The sequence below is a fragment of the Patella vulgata genome, chromosome 2 (assembly GCF_932274485.2).
Source record: "Patella vulgata chromosome 2, xgPatVulg1.2, whole genome shotgun sequence".
Lineage (NCBI taxonomy): Eukaryota > Metazoa > Mollusca > Gastropoda > Patellidae > Patella > Patella vulgata.
In genome coordinates, this window is record NC_065880.2 from 73,106,162 (window position 1) to 73,123,144 (window position 16,983).

The 16,983-nt window shown below is 35.6% G+C and overlaps 1 protein-coding gene across 1 annotated transcript in view; it reads right to left on the bottom strand.

The window, feature by feature from the left end:
- Nucleotides 1-16,561, bottom strand: part of LOC126812308 (regulator of G-protein signaling 7) — a 66,378-nt gene extending 49,817 nt beyond the window's left edge. The window contains exon 1 of the mRNA XM_050538640.1: nt 16,385-16,561. Coding sequence (XP_050394597.1) covers nt 16,385-16,453 — 69 coding nt within the window. The 5' untranslated portion in view covers nt 16,454-16,561. The remainder of the gene's footprint in view (nt 1-16,384) is intronic.
- Between the last annotated feature and the right edge of the window lie 422 nt (nt 16,562-16,983).

The window sequence follows — 16,983 nt, forward strand, 5'->3', positions numbered from 1 at the left end:
CATACGCCATACAGTGTGCTATGAGGGAAATTTTGCCCGGGCAGCGGCACTATCGCCTACTTTTCTAACAAATTCCAACTGCCAGGGGATCTTTTACGTGCATTCCAATATATACACGGGACCTCGGTTTTTCGTCTCATCCGAAGGACTAGACAGCTATGAGGTCAGACATTTGATTAACCAATCAACATTGATGTTTCTAGTAAAATACCCACAATTCCATGCAACACACACGACAAGAACTCGCCGTAACAGACCATTTCATTGGCTCACATCAACCAGAACGAAGGTAAAATAACAACTCTTCCAGATCCTAGGGCAAAAAAAACAATTAAAACGAAATTTTGAACTATAAAAAAACGAAACGAAATAGGATCTGTGTTTTAATCAGATTGGGAAGATCTGAAAATTAAATTGGATTGGTCTTATTTAAACAAGCCATTATATGACCAAGCATTAGCAAATCCATACATATTGCAATATCAAAAGATTTTCTTCACCAGTAAAAGTGACAATCATTTACATTTAGATAAGTCAATCTGTATTCATTCATGATATAAAAAAAAAAAAACCTGTTGATTAGCACCAAATCATGCTGGGGGTAAAATTGTCTAGGGTCGATTCAATCTCATGTTTTTCTGTAGGCATTTAGCCCAGTTAACAAATTCATTCAATTCTAACTGTTAAGATGATTTATCAGAGCAAACACATGCAATAGATTTTCTCCTATTCAAATAAATGTGATTAAAGAAAGTTTTTCCAAGCAAATCAGGATAACTCATTTAGTAAATATAATCTAATTTTATTTGCCAAATATACAAGAGATTTTGCACTTCAAACAAAAATGAAATGGAGTTTAACGACCTACTGTTCTGCTCCGAACTGGGCTAATGAGGACGGGCATACGCCATACAGTGTGCTATGAGAGAAATTTTGCCCGGACAGCAGCACTACGGCCTACTCTTATATTGAATTCCAACTGTCAAGGGATCTTTTAGTTTACGTGCATGCCAACGTGTACACAGGGCCTTGGTTTTTTGTCCCATCCGAACGACTAGACAGCTTTTCTAGCTGACTCGTTTTCAGCAATAAGAATGTTACTGAGCTCAAACTAAACTATTTTGATACATGTTATTTCCTTGAAAAAAACAAAATCTGATTTACGATAGGGTTCGGCCTTAAGGACAAAACTGCTTTAAAATTTACAATTTAAATGCAAAGATAACTCATACAAAATTTGACATTTGAAAATTTTGGAGTTTTTACAATAATTTCTCCCTCGTGAGTTGTGACCCAATAAACAATTCCACCCAGTTTAATAGCAAGTCTTGTAGCAAGTTTTCAAATCAACCTGACAAGTTAGTAAAACCCTATCTGTAGCAAGTTCGCAAGTTTTCATAATATTGACAGTAAACTGAAGGAAGACTAAATGACTTGTGATAAAAAAAACCTTTTGAACTCTAACTCTGATATATACAGCAGTTTACCAAATTTTTATCTAATATTTCAAAGTTTAATGAAAAACTTTTGAAAAAAAACCCACCCCAGACAAAATCTAGTCCCATAAGGTTTCAACAGTAGGGGATTAATAATAAATGCAACTGCAACTTTGAACTACGCTGTAAATATGCTGGAAGCCAACATGTGCCATAAGGGTAAACGCCATTCATAAAAAAAAATCCCAAACGTTAACTTGTTAACCAAAAATAAATAACTTTTGATGAGATTTATTTCTGAATTACCATTAAATTTGTAAACTGTAAATAAATCTAGACACATAGCATAGAGTACACTGAGCTGTTAATAACATAACTGACGAGCGACAATATAGCATATCATTTATTATTTACAAAACAGTATACATTTAGTTTTTAAACATTGTGATCCTTCGTTACTATATATAGTATCAAGTGAAAGTAGAAATAGATCCTGCAGTCTGGATAAGCTGGAGAGGTTCCAAGGGGGATGGACTGCTTCATGTCTATAATGCTGAGCTTTAACCTTATTATGGCTTTATATCCTATTTATAGAACAGTATTCATTCAAAATAGGTAAATAATAGTGCAAAAATTTCATTCAAATTAGTTTATTCGGAGCACAGTTATGAATGTTTGAAGATGTAGTGCAGATTGTTTAGTATTGTAGCAACAGAACTTGATAATCTAATCCATATAAATCCAATGTTCTAGAGAGTTGATTATAGGCTTGTCATGTGAATAAATGTCTAAATAATAGTTTATATAACATTTAAAGCCAAAATAAAGACATGCAATATGCAGATTTAGCTCTTACATAATACATCTTAATGGCATAGAATGTCATCTACATTGGCCCATTTTTATTGCCATAATTAATGAAATTATTTTGTGATATCAGTGAATGTCTATTTCTGTATATGTACAGGATCATCAAGATAACCATTGAACATTACTTTGATTGTGAACTGAATTAGGCTGCATTCGTCCCATGGCAGATTCACACAAAGGTTTGCTTGTTAACAGGATTAGCTGAAAAGTTGATTGACTTCTTAATAAACAAGTAATCATTTCTTTGTAATTGAGCCGAAAGTAGATTGATAAATAGAAATGTTGTTAATACTAGACTTGGGAGTGTTATATACTATTAGAATAGGTGACATGTTGGACTACAATCTGATCAAAATACAAATCTATATTAAAGATACATTATAGAAGATTTAGATAAAGAGCTGGCCATTCTTACTATAATAGTTCGAAAATAGATAATGCAAAATGAATTTCATTCAAATTGCTCCATTGCGAGCAAAGATATTGGCTTTGGAAGGTTTGACAAGATGGTTGTTCATAGCTTGGCCTCGCTTCACCCTTTTTAGATTAATCAAAATATGTCTGAACCGTTCTAATCTACTTGATATCGGAGATAATCGATGAAATCGAGAGTTGATTATGGTCTCGACATGTTAATAAAAGTTTAATTAAAGATACATTATGTTAGATTTAGATAAAGAGCTAGCCATTCTTGCTATAATAGTTCGAAAATAGATAATGCAAAATGAATAATTTGAAAATTTTATTCCAATTACTCTATTGCGAGCGATATATTAGCCTTTGAAGGTTTGACAAGACGTGTGCAATAATTTCAACCACCGTACTGGTTGTGCGAAGCTAAGTCTAGCTCCTCTATTTTTAGCTTAAATCAAAATTATAACTGAACTGTTTCAATCTATTTAATATCTGCAATAGGCAGATTTAGTTCTTGCTTAAGTGTTTGGATCTACAAATTGAAGGGGAAGCCATGGTGGCTCAGTTGGTAAGGCGCTGGCTCAGTAGTAAGGTGGTCCTGGGTTTGATCCCGGTGTTGGCAGAGAAAGTTTCCTAGTATGTCCAGCATGGGGATTTCCCCTAGTCAGTGATGTAGGACGGAAAGCCTGGCAAAGAACAGCATCTAGTGTACACATTGCCATTCACATACAAAAGACCTGACAGTTGGTGTCTGGGCAAAATTTCACCCATAGCACAATCTAGGCCTATGGTGTATGCCCATCTTTATTAGTCCAGTGTGTGTGCAGAAAAGTAGGAGGTTAAACCCCATTCCAAACTGAAGGAATATGAGAGCCTCATTGAGAGGATTTTCAACATATCGGATAAAAAAAAGGAAGTAAAAAAGCATACTGTTGGATTGCTGAAATTTACATGCATAACCTCACTCCCGACAACGTGACCACAGTGTAATCAAAAGATCACTTTAACCAGTTGACAAATTTATTTTCATTTTAGATAATGAAATACTCCCTACAATATCATTTGATCAAGATGGATCAATATGTGGGATAAGGGCTTCGAAAACAACAAATATTTTCATTGTAGAATTTTATTGACCCAAAATATTCATGACGCATATTTTACTTGAAAATAAAGTCGCCTTACAGGACCAACCTACCATCCATCAAATGTTGGCCCTTTGAATTTTTTTACTTTATTAAACACTGCTGGAACTGCTGTGGCTCAGTGAGTAAGATTCTGGCTCGCTAACATTTCTAAAACTTAGCTAGATTATTTTCAAAACTTTCTCTGGGGGATTTATTAACAATAATTTTTCGAGAAGGCACGTATGTCTTTGCTGGTGGTGGACAAATTAAACCAGCCCAAATCTATATTTCTCAATATTTTCATACATGTGACAAGATAATATTAAATTTAGTTACTCATGTCAAGATAATATTAATTTACTTACCCACGATGTACCATACCAAGACATTGTAAAAGCCCAGTGGTATTCATAAACAATATAAACATTTAATTGACAGCATTCAATTATACAGTATTTAAATGGAGAACATTAACAAGTAAAAAGAATGATGCTTTTAAAAATGAAACCAGTTAGGTTCTCACATCATGTAATAAAATCAGTGTTGTAGTTATATGATGTGTGAATATCAGACTTCCGGTATCTGGGTTCATCAGGAAATATCCACTAGCTATTGCTTAAACAATTTCACACTTACATTGATAGCATTACCATTGACATGAAATTACAATAATTAAATCTTTAGTTACTCCTCTCAATAATCAAACCATTGTCATAGATGGTTTATTTTATTATTATATTAGATTTAAAATAATCCTTTCTTTAAAAAACAATTTCATTTTATTTCAATTACATGTACATATGTATTTTGTAAAAGCTAAATCTGCCTATTGCAGACCTTTATCATGGCTTCAAATGTTATATAATCAATTATTTAGACATTTATTTACATGGGATGGACAAGATTTCAATGGATTTGAACACCCACCAGATTTAAAAATCTAACCATAAAATGGATATACTATCAAGTACCATTGCTATGAATATGATAATAAACAATCTGTGCTACATCTTGTCAAAACTGCCCTCAGAGTAAAGTAATTTGAATGAAATTTTCAATATTTATTTGTCACTATCTATTTTTGAATTATTATAGCAAGAACGGCCAGCTCTGTATATAAATCTTAATGCATCGTTAATAGAAAGAAGGAAATAGGGTTAAACATCCACTCAAAACAAACTATTTTATTTTGGTTACCAAGATATGGTTCAATTTTATTTCCATAATTCGCTTGCGCTTAGAGATCTTTAACAGTGGGAGGAAACGGGTACCGGTACCATGAGAAAACAAGCCAACAGTGAGGCTGATGTCCCCCGCCGAAATTGCAAAATAAATAGATGACACATATTAATTAATCGCACATTTATTTTTTTCACTAAGTTTCATCACTCTCTATCAGATAGAATCAAGATTATCTTGTCCCAAACCATCGACAAATGAAATCGATTAGCTCTGCTTAGCTTCAGCTCGAAATGTTAATTATTGAACTCAGTCAAGACATTCACCTAATGAACATCTACATATACATCAAGTTTAAACATTCACCTAATAGACACCTATGCCAAGTTTGAACATTCTACCTCAATTAGAAGGAGAGTTATTGTGTTCCAAAGTTTCTACCAATCAAATTGCTTATCACTCTGCTTACCCTCAGCAAAAAATGTTCATTATCGAACTTAGTTAAGGTATTCATATAATAAATCTATACACCAAGTTTCATCAATCTCACTTAATTAGAACTAAAGTTATCGTGTCCCAAAGCATCAATCAATCAAATTGCTTATCTCTGCTTACCCTAAGCGGAAAATGCTCATCTTCGAACTCCATCAAGGCATTGACCTAATCAACACATACACCAAGTTTGAACATTCTAGCTCAATTAGGAAGAGAGTTATCGTGCCCCAAAGTATCAACCAATCAAATTGCTTATCTCTGCTTACCCTAAGCGGAAAATGCTCATCTTCGAACTCCATCAAGGCATTGACCTAATAAACACATACACCAAGTTTGAACATTCTAGCTCAATTAAAAGTTATCGTGTCCCAAAGCATCAACCAATCAAATTGCTTATCTCTGCTTACCCTAAGCGGAAAATGCTCATCTTCGAACTCCATCAAGGCATTGACCTAATCAACACATACACCAAGTTTGAACATTCTAGCCCAATTAGGAAGAGAGTTATCGTGTCCCAAAGCATCAACCAATCAAATTGCTTATCTCTGCTTACCCTAAGCGGAAAATGCTCATCTTCGAACTCCATCAAGGCATTGACCTAATAAACACATACACCAAGTTTGAACATTCTAGCTCAATTAGGAAGAGAGTTATTGTGTCCCAAAAAGTGTGACGGACAGACGGACGGACGGACGGACGGACGGACGGACGGACGGACGGACGGACGGACGGACGGACGGACGGACAGACAGACAGACAGACAGACAGACAGACGGACGAACCCATTTTAATAGTCCCCTGCTTTCTTCGAAAGGCGGGGGACAATTATGAGATTTGACAGGCGACCCTACTCCTTGTCACATAAAAGCGGGAAATCGAAACCACGCCACTTGACTCAATGACAGACCTTATGATATAAAGTGCATACATTAAACTATTAACCACCCGACCCCTCTCTTTAATTAATAGGTTTTCGCAATATTGAAATAATATTTATTACATGACATTTCAAATTAAACAATATAATTTTTTTGATTATCCTCCACCACATTATACTATAATTATGGTAATCATCTGTAAAACAATAAGTACGCAAAGGTCAACCTGTCAATCAAATATCATTGCATCCAAAAAATACTAGCACTTTAACAGAGAGAGAGAGAGAGTCATTTTGGGACTAACACATGGTTTAATTTTATTTCAATAATTCACTTGCTCATACCTGTCAGTCAAATATCCAGGGATAAAAAAAATAGTACTTTAACAATCTGAAAATTATAAAAGCATACACAGTTCTTTTGTGACATACATTTTGGCCTACATAAAGAAAATAAGTTTTTATTAAAATCATGTCCTAAGCTTTTATTAAATTACGATTAAGTTATATTTATAACACGGCTTTCATGAGTTAACAGGTTTAACCAGAGGCCGAAGGCCGAGGGGTTAAACCTGTTACTGAATGAACCGTACTATAAATGACTGCTCAACATGCTTATTGTTATAGCACAGAAAACCCACCCCACTTATTTATATGATTTCTACTAAAACTAGTGTGAACCAGCAAAAGTGTGCAGTAACAATCTGCTTATTCAATGAAAAGAACAAAGGAAGATTTCCCATCCATGTTGGGGGATCACGGTGGCTAAGTGGGTAAGGCGCTGGCTCGCTAGCCTGGAGGTCGGGTGTTCGATCCCTGCATTGGCCGAGAAAGTTCATCCAGGTTTTCCGGCGTGATTCCCCCTTGTCAGTAATGCAGGACGGAGGGCCTGACAAGGACAGCTGTCTAGTCATTCGGATGAGACGAAAAACCGAGGTCCCGTGTACACATTGGCGTGCACGTAAAAGATCCCTTGACAGTTGGAATTCGATATAAGAGTAGGCCGTAGTGCCGCTGTCTGGGCAAAATTACCCTCATAGCACACTGTATGGCGTATGCCCGTCTTCATTAGCCCAGTTCGGAGCAAAACAGTAGGACGTTAAACCCCATTTCATTTCCCATCCATGTTACAAAAGTAGGACATGGAATCTCATTTCTTTTTCTTATTAAATGCAATCAATCAATTTGGGCCTGTAGATCAATAACAATATTTCAGAAGATAGAAAGTGAACATTATAAATTATAAGTCGGGAAGTTAATGAAGTCAATCTAAAAGAACGGTGTCAATGATCTAGAAAACAGTCAGTGCATTATGTAAGATTTAGATAAAGAGCTGGCCGTTCTTGCTATAATAGTAGTTCTAAAATAAATAATTCAAAATTAATAATATTAATTACTTTACTTTGAGTGAAGTTATCGCTGTTTTAAAGTTTTAACATAGATTGTTTAATATCTTAGCAACATTACTTGTTAATCGAGACTCTGCCTCGCTTCTATCATTATATAGAGTGTGTTTTAATACGTTTACATCTGCACCATCCGATAGTCTAATGAGTGGATTATGGGCTTCTTATGTGAATAAATGTCAAAATAATATTTAATATAAGATTTGAAGCCAAAATAAAAAACTGTAATAGGCAGATTTAGCCCTTACATAATGCATCTTTAAGAGGGCCATCAAGACCCTGAATCTCAAATGAGGAGTTTCAAGCACTGCACCTTACAATTGAAAATCACTCCTACTCATAATTTCAATATTTTATTTTATATTGATCGGTGACAAATACGTTACTCAAAAGTCACTGTGTAATTGTGTATGCTACTTAGTAGAGAAAGAAATTCTGGCTATATCCTTATGAATGAAAGGAATCACTCTCCAAACTTTGAGAGCATTTTCAGGAGAGCAATTTTTAACTTATTGAAATTAGAGCTTCTTTCACTTTACCAGCAAAACATAGAAAACAATGACTAAGACAGCATATCAAAGCGGGGTTGCTAGACAACAAAATATATGCCTAAAGCAGTTCAACCGCCAGGGCAGTCCATAATGATTGTCTCATTTCATAAATAAAAGTGATAAAAATAAATGGTAAAACTTGCTTCAGCTGTATCACCACAAGCAGAACTATAGCTTTATTTATACTTTGCAATGATTGGCACTGTGTTCTCAGAACCGTTCCAGGACACGATAAAATTCGAGAAATTTTGCACAGTTCACCAAAATTACAATAATCACTCTCAATTAATTCTTGATGCACTAAAAGGGGTTAAATACACATATGGTCTGACTGTTAGCCAGGCTTTGTTTTCTTCCTCAATGACAAAATGGATTAATGATGCCAAAACCAATTTATGGTGCAAAGCTCTTATAAATGAATATATTATTTTTGCATGTAATCATTGGTCTAAAACTTAACTTGCAGGGAGCCATGTTGGCTTAGTGGGTGGGATGGTGGAGGTCGTGTCTTCGATCCCTGCTTTGGCCAAGAAAGTTCATCAGGATAATCCGACATGGTTCCCCATTGTCAGTGGTGCAGGACAGTGGGCCTGGAGAGGGACAGGCAAGCGACAACGTATTGTAATTCAGATAGGACGAAATAACGAGGTCCCGTGTATACATGCAATTCGGTATAAGAGTAGGTCGTGGTAGCACTGTCCAGGAAAAATTTCCCTCATAGCACACTGTATGGCATATGCCTGTCTTCATTAGCCTAGTCGGAGCAGAACAGTAGGAGGTTAAACCCCATTTAATTTCATTTCACTTAACTTGCGGTATATAACTGAAAACTTTAGCTCAAGTCTGGTGAGCCATACTCACATATATACTGGTACTTCAATCTCTAAGGACATTATTTCCGGTATATCCCTCAATCTCTAAAGACATTATTTTAGGTAAAAATTAGATTAGGTGACGACAAGTAGGATATGTTTGGAATATCATTACTCTACAATCTACGAATCAATAAGTACCTATTTCCCCCTTGCCCCATCTCATTTCTTCTGTGTTCTCATAGAAAAGCTAGATATAAATAATTGTTATCAATGATTTTCACGAAGAAAAAAAAAACAAAAATTGTAATGTTAAAGGTAAATTGGATTATAAAATGTATAAAAATGTGTATTCAAGCAGTATCTTTAACTATAAATAACAAGTGATCAATTGCCTCTATTATGATTTGCAATCAATATGGTTTGTTTATATGTGACTATCTTTTCATGCTGACAACTGTGTTACGAGCATTCAACTAAATAGCTTTATGCTGAAATAATCAATAAAGTAACTTCAAGTAAATGGATTACATATTTAGCTAGTAATATATTTTGTAAGGTTAAATTTTCAGATTTGCCAACGTCTGTCCAATGCACTACTTCAGTAGTCGTTTTATATTTAATTATAGGTTTTTGTATTTCGCTGAACAGTAGTGGAACCCCTATAATTCCTCTTGATTTCATTATTTGTTTTTTTTTACTGGAAATATGATTCCAGATATTATCAAAAGGATTTTCCATGTACTTTAACATTTGTTTTATATTCATTGATTCTTGTATTGCTGAACAGTTAAGAGTTGAGCCCTCATAATTTTGGCTGATTTCATTAGGTATTTTATTTTTACGGGAATTATGGTTCCCGATTTTATTAAGGGAACAAATGGTTTTATATACTTCATATATACACTTTGTTAGAAATGAGCAATAGCTACCTCTGTACTGAATTTACTTGGTACAGGTTGGCTGAAGAACGCATATTTTTATATGTGTCACCTTATTGAACCCCTACCAGACCTGCTGTCAGGCTGACAGAACCTCACACTTTACCCCTTTTTGAAAAGCTGCCCCTTGCCCTTAATTTCCTCCAGCGCCCCAAGAGCAACATATTATACTATTCAAAAAAAGTAGGGGATATTTGATTTTGGGGTCATAATACTAAAATATGCAAATGACTACGAAAAAAGTCACTATAGAACCTAACAGAAGAAACATTTCCAGTTACATGTGACGCCCAAACGCACCAATAGCTACCGCATGGAATGCAGGTGATGCTTGGGATCATCATGGGGGTCCAACCCAAGATTTGCACGACTCTGACTTTGAATGTTACAGTCATTGTGGCATTGAATTCCAGGGTGGAAACATCAGTTTAATTGTTTTAGTGACCAGAAAACAAATTTTGATATGCGTCGGCTTACCCAAAATGAAAGGTTACGTGCCCTTGGCATGCTACAGATCGGCACAACACAGGCGGTTGTGGCGCGGACGATGAATGTTTCTCAGTCTGTCATAAGCAGGCTATGGTCCAGATACCGTGATACACAATCTGTACAGGACAGACCACGCTCAGGTCGACCAAGGGCGACAACTCAAGCCCAGGATCGATTTATCCGTACCTTGGCCTTGAGAAATCGTGTCATCACAGCAAATCAGATCAGCGCTCGTCTTCAAACAGACACTGGTGTGAGAGTGAGTGGCCAGACGATTCGGAATCGACTGCATAGGGGTCACCTTCGCGCCAGACGTCCTCGCGTGATCCCTTGTTTGAGAGATCATCACATTCAGGCAAGACGTCGTTGGTGTAGGGATCGTCAACACTGGGATAATCGACGCTGGAGCAATGTGATGTTTTCAGATGAGTCAAGGTTCACTGTTGATTTTTTTGACAGACGTAGGAGGGTGTGGCGTCGTCGAAACGAGCGCTTCCAAGACGTTAACGTCATCAGAAATGATCGATTTGGGGGTGGTTCTGTTAGGCTGACCTTAAAAATATCTTTGTTTCGCCTAACGCGACCGACTAACTAAAACCACCCCCGACTTAAATTATTTTATTGCACTTTTCCGCGATCTTTTTATTTTATTTTGTGTGTCAACCTGAAATATATCACGAGAGTTATTTCCCTTTACTATGGCTATGGTTTGATTCATTATTGAAACTGGTTGATCAAGACGAAAGCGTCATAGGTGTCGCTTCTCAACAAAATGGTTGCAGACGAAAGCACGTCCATTCCCACGAAATGATTCTGCCTCTATGTCTGTGGGGCGTCGTTTTAAACATGACGACGATATTTTCAATATCCGTTTTCGAGAAAAATAAAGGCACAACCCGCACGATCGTTAAAAACGTGTTGAGGGAGTTTCAAACGTGAGTTTGTCGCAATTTGTGTGCGAGTCGTGCATCAAGAAAAATCCTGATGTCATTGATTTGTTTGCCAATAAAAGAAGACGAATGTTTGCACCCGGAAAATTATCAAGCTGTCAAATTAGCTCTTAAAAAAAAAAATCTGAAAAAAACCCCGACCTACCGACCCTTCTCCTCGATTGTGGGTCGGGTTTGGTGAAACAAAGATATTTTTAAGGTCAGCCTTATGGTGTGGGGAGGCATCACTGTTGCTGGAGGAACGGCTTTACATGTTGTTGCAGGGCGTGTTACAGGCCAGTACTACCGGGACAACATCTTGGCAGTCCATGTTGTGACGTTCGCACGACGTCATGGCCGCCGTTTCATCTTCCAGGATGACAACGCAAGATGTCACAGGGCCAGGATCGTTACAGGTTACCTCCAACAACAGAACATCACCACATTACCTTGGCCAGCACTGAGTCCCGACCTCTCCCCCATCGAGCATGTCTGGGACATGCTTGGACAGAGGTTACGTCAACGTCAACAACGTCCTGCCAATGTCCAAGAACTTGCTGCTGCGTTGCAACAGGAATGGGACAATCTGGACCAAAATGACCTTAGACGTCTCATTAGGAGTATGCCACGTCGGATCAATGCTTGTTTGGCAAACAGAGGAGGATTTACCCGTTACTGACTTGGTTGTGATGCTGTGGTAACTTTGCTGTTTGACCCCGGGTATCATTTTACCCTTATAATGGTCAGTCTGTGCCTTACTTAGTCTAACGATCATTTGGAATAAATCGATGAATGTGAACTTCATTTCATTTTGTCATTTGTTTCTTCGTCAGTTTCATTAGGTGACTTTAATAACACTTAAAAATCAAATATCCCCTACTTTTTTTGAATAGTATATATAAGAACAAGAAGTTTTAGTATTTGTTTTCATGATTTTCAATGACATAAAGAAAATAATTTTATAGATTAATTTACAAAAAGAGAGACCCCTCAAATCACTAAATGAAATGTACTTTTAAAGTCAAGAATGTAAAAGCAGAATTTTTTAAATAAGGAATCTCTAAGTTGTGTTATTTTGATGGCTGACAATTGACATCCTATGTTGGGGAGTTACCCATTGCACTGCAGATTTCAGATTTATTGTAAAAGCAAAAAGTCATGATTTCAAATCCACAAAAGCGCCTCAAAGGTCACCTATCTAACTAATAAAAATTTAGTCCAAGAAAGTGTTCAACAGAAATAAAACTCTACACACCATTTTTCTCTCTCAAGATAACAAAAAAAAATCTTTTTGTCGGTTATCAATGGCAAAGCAAAATGGAGTTTTAAGTCCAATCAACACAATCTAGGTCATTTCAGGACTAATATATGGTATATCTTTAGCAGTTGAAGGAACCTGCACAAAACCCATTGGGTTAGGCTGGGCGACCTTACTCTTTGTCACATAGCATGTGATTGAAACTACAACGCATCAATTAAAGATACATTATGTAAGATTTAGATAAAGAACTAGCCATTCTTGCTATAACAGTTCGAAAGTAGATGATGTAAAATGAATAATTTGAAATTCCATTCAAATTACTCTATTGCAAGCGAAGATATTAGCCCTTGAAGGTTTGACAGACGTGTGCAATAATTTCAAGCACCGTACTGGTTGATCGAAGCTAGGTCTCGGTCCTCCATATTTGATTAAATCAAAGAATCGCTGAACCATTCTAATCTATTTAATATCAGAGAAATCTGATGCCATCAAGAGTTGATTAAGGCCTGGATCAGTTAATTAATATCTAATTAATACTTTAGAAAACATTTCAGACCTAAAGAAAGACCTGCAATAGGCAGATTTAGCTCTTGCATAGTGCATGTTTAATGAAATTAATGAAAACCCTTTGTATCTCAAGCACACATTGCATTAAATCACTGTATTTAGTTGACAGGAACCATATCGAAATTCAGAGTCCACTCATTAATTAGTTATTGCCTACTTACCTTATCATCCTCACAAGCCTACAGGTCTTTTAAGATTTGTTTTTCAAACTTGTCGAGATTGTTTAACTAGTGATTAGGATGAAACTAATAGCCCATTCAAAACAGTTAAACTGGTTTGTTTTAAGAACCCGGACATCTTTTAAACTAGCTCAAATATAAGCATCTGAATGAGCAACTAGTCCTAGTAGTTATTATATTACCTTTTTCATCAGAACCTTGTAATTACTCTATGTGCCAAGATTTGTTGACACTTTTCTTTTATAAATAAGCATCCAGGAACCAAATTGAAATTCAAAATCACATCAATTATTAACAATAGTTATTGCCTCCGCCATCAAAACATTGTATATACTCTAAACAGATAAGAATTTTTAAGTATACCTTTTTTCAATCTTGCCAAGACTGCTTAATTATTCCTAAGAATGAATTCAATCAAAAGTCATAGACTCACATCATTTCTTTGCAGAGGTGTTGCCCTTGTCACAAAAACACTGTTTTTGACCATTTGTTTTTTGTTTGTTTTTTTTTTTAAAAATGTGCTAGGATTACTTTTATTTATGAATTTTGCACTGTGATTCAGTTAGTACAGAATTAATACCTGTGTCATCTAAACCTTGTACTTCACTCTTTGGGTCAGATTTGTTAGACTGCTCGGGATTGTTCTACTAGTTATGATGATAAATCCTATCAATTATTAGTTACCCCTCAATTTGTTTTGCAGTTAAGGCTTTGTCGTATTTTAAATCTGAGATCCGATTTCAAGAGACTCAAGATAAAATAAATCGAAATGTTTAAAACCCTGCACTTGATGTTGAGGATCGAGCTGCTAAAATTGATGAGTGGATGGATTTATATGGAAAAATTTGGGACACAGTTATGTTTTAGAATATTATCTTTTGGTTGAATAAAATTTTAAAGTAATAAATTCATCTGCCATTTCATAAACATTGGATATCTAGCAAAAACTAAAAGCAAATTGTCTATGTCACCTGTGTAGGTGTAATGTAATTAATGTTTCTGTAAGCAAATCTGATTAACTGTTGTTACTTTCCCCCTACATTCTGTAATCACATAATTTATATCTATTCATATGTAGTCTGAACTAGAAATAATGATTTCAGTTCTGTTTGACAAATGTCAGACACTGACTTAACTGACAAACTAATATGGTACCTAGAATTTTAAGCTTTGTGTTGGTTGGACACGTAATAAACTTAAAGGTATCAAGAAAAACACCAAAAAAAGACAAATTTGCGTACAAAATAACAAAAATGAAATTATGGGGCTTAACATCCTACTGTTCTGCTCCGACTGGGCTAATGGAGACAGGCATATGCCATACAGTGTGCCATCAGGGAAATTTTACCCTGACAGCCGTGCTACAGCCTACTCTTATATCGAATTCCACCTGCCAAGGGAAATTTTACGTGCATGCTAATGTGTACATGTTTTTCAACCCATCTGAACGACTATACGTTGTCCCTTGCCAGGCTGTCTCTGTCCTGCACTATTGACAAGGAGGAACCTGATGAACTTTCTTGGCTAATGCAAGTTAGCGAGCCTAGATCTTTCTCATTGAGCCACCGTGTCTCCCACGAAATGACAAGACACCAGAAAGATTGCATGTAGTCCAAGGTCATTTTTATCACTTTTATCTCACGTTTAAAACCATTTTGAATTTATTCTTCTTAGTATGTAATTTACCCATTTTTTGACAACAAGCTATCATGGTACTGGAGGGAAATTTATTTCTTTATTGTATTCCTGTTTTTCTATTTGTACTGTACCCTATACAAACCCTAAATTGTAGCTAGCTAGTAAAGTAGTTTGGGTATATTTTTAAATATAAAAGAAGTATTATCACTTTACTGTCACTCATGACTAGTAAAAAAAAATGTGTTCAGTTTAAAACTGCAATAATCATTGCTCAGAAATGTTTTCATAAAATACTTTTTGGTTTTCTGTTTATATTATATGTAGATAGATCTACAAAAAAGGAATATACAAATTTAATTAAACTGTAAGCTTATCATTTGTTTTATCTTTGTTTTGTTTATATAGTTCTCCTATATCATTAATTAATTATCAAAAATCCAAGAACCGGTACTATCCTCAATAGAGCAAATCAGAACTTCTAATAAAATTAGGGCTGTAATTTGTACGACATACAAATCTGATTTGCTTCAAACAAAAAAACTGTTCTCATGTTTCATGTACACATCCAGTGTTGAGATTAGAAACGATTTGATGTTCCCTGTTCACACTGCATGTCATAATTTAAACTTAAACCAGTAAACAAGTTGACTTCCACTGAATCCTTTGAATCTTGAAACAAAATTTTACTTGAAATAACACATCAGATCAACCTAATTCAATACTTTATTATAACCTAAACAAAGGAGGTTTCGCTCATTATAAAGGTCTTTGCATACAATCTAATTTGAGCACCCCTGGTGCCAAGGCATAGCTAACCGAACACGGCTAATCGCAAATTATATTTTTACTGGGCAAAATACGCGATGATAAAATAATAGCATTAACGAATGCCATGGCTACTATGGCTGGGATAATGCTAATAAATAGGCCTAGACTAGCTATGAATCAGTATAGTATAGCCTAAGTAGGCCTTTAAAATTAAAATAAAATAAAAACTGTGTGGCAATAGGGTCAAGGAAATACTCAATGGGGGTAGGATCTATCGGTCTGACTCCTGAGTCTACTTCCAGATTTAGTCTGAATAGACTGCTTGCCCTTTTCAATGCAGCTTGAAAATGAATAAATAAAATTGATGTACACGGTTGACGACGGTAAATACTAAATAGTATTCTATAGGATATCAAAAATTTATAATAAAGTAAATTAGTAATACCTTGCTGTACACAACATGTCGTGGTTTGTGGTCTTGATCGAATTCCATTGTGCTCGAGTTGATTGTCATTCTCGAATGGTTTATTAACCACCATAACTAACAGGTTGCTGTACAACTGACTACACTTTTCACAGTCTACGCTTGCTAGTGTATTTAATGTCAAACATTTTCCCGCAAGCTTTTACAGGCGGAAGTCAATTTCTGTCTGCTCTTTCTCCTCGATCAACCAGACGAGTCTATTAGAAAACATTTGGCCTTCCCGACACATTCAGAATAATCCATTTCCTTTCGATTGAAAATTAGACGGGCTTTTTATATATAATTTATTGATATAACAATTTTTAGTGGATTATATCTTTGATAGAATTCAGGCAAGACAGATTTAAATTGTCTATATATATGAGAAAAATTAAAAAGTTATTTCCAAATTTGTTGCATAATCTTCCAAATATTTACGCTGACATTTTATTGCTTTAAATCTTCTTAATCCTAGTGCAAAAACGGAAAATTTGACCTTTTGACCTCCGGAGTCACAAAGATCAAAGGTGAAGTTAGCAAGTTTACATTTTTGTTGAAAGTGTGATTACCTTCGATCATTT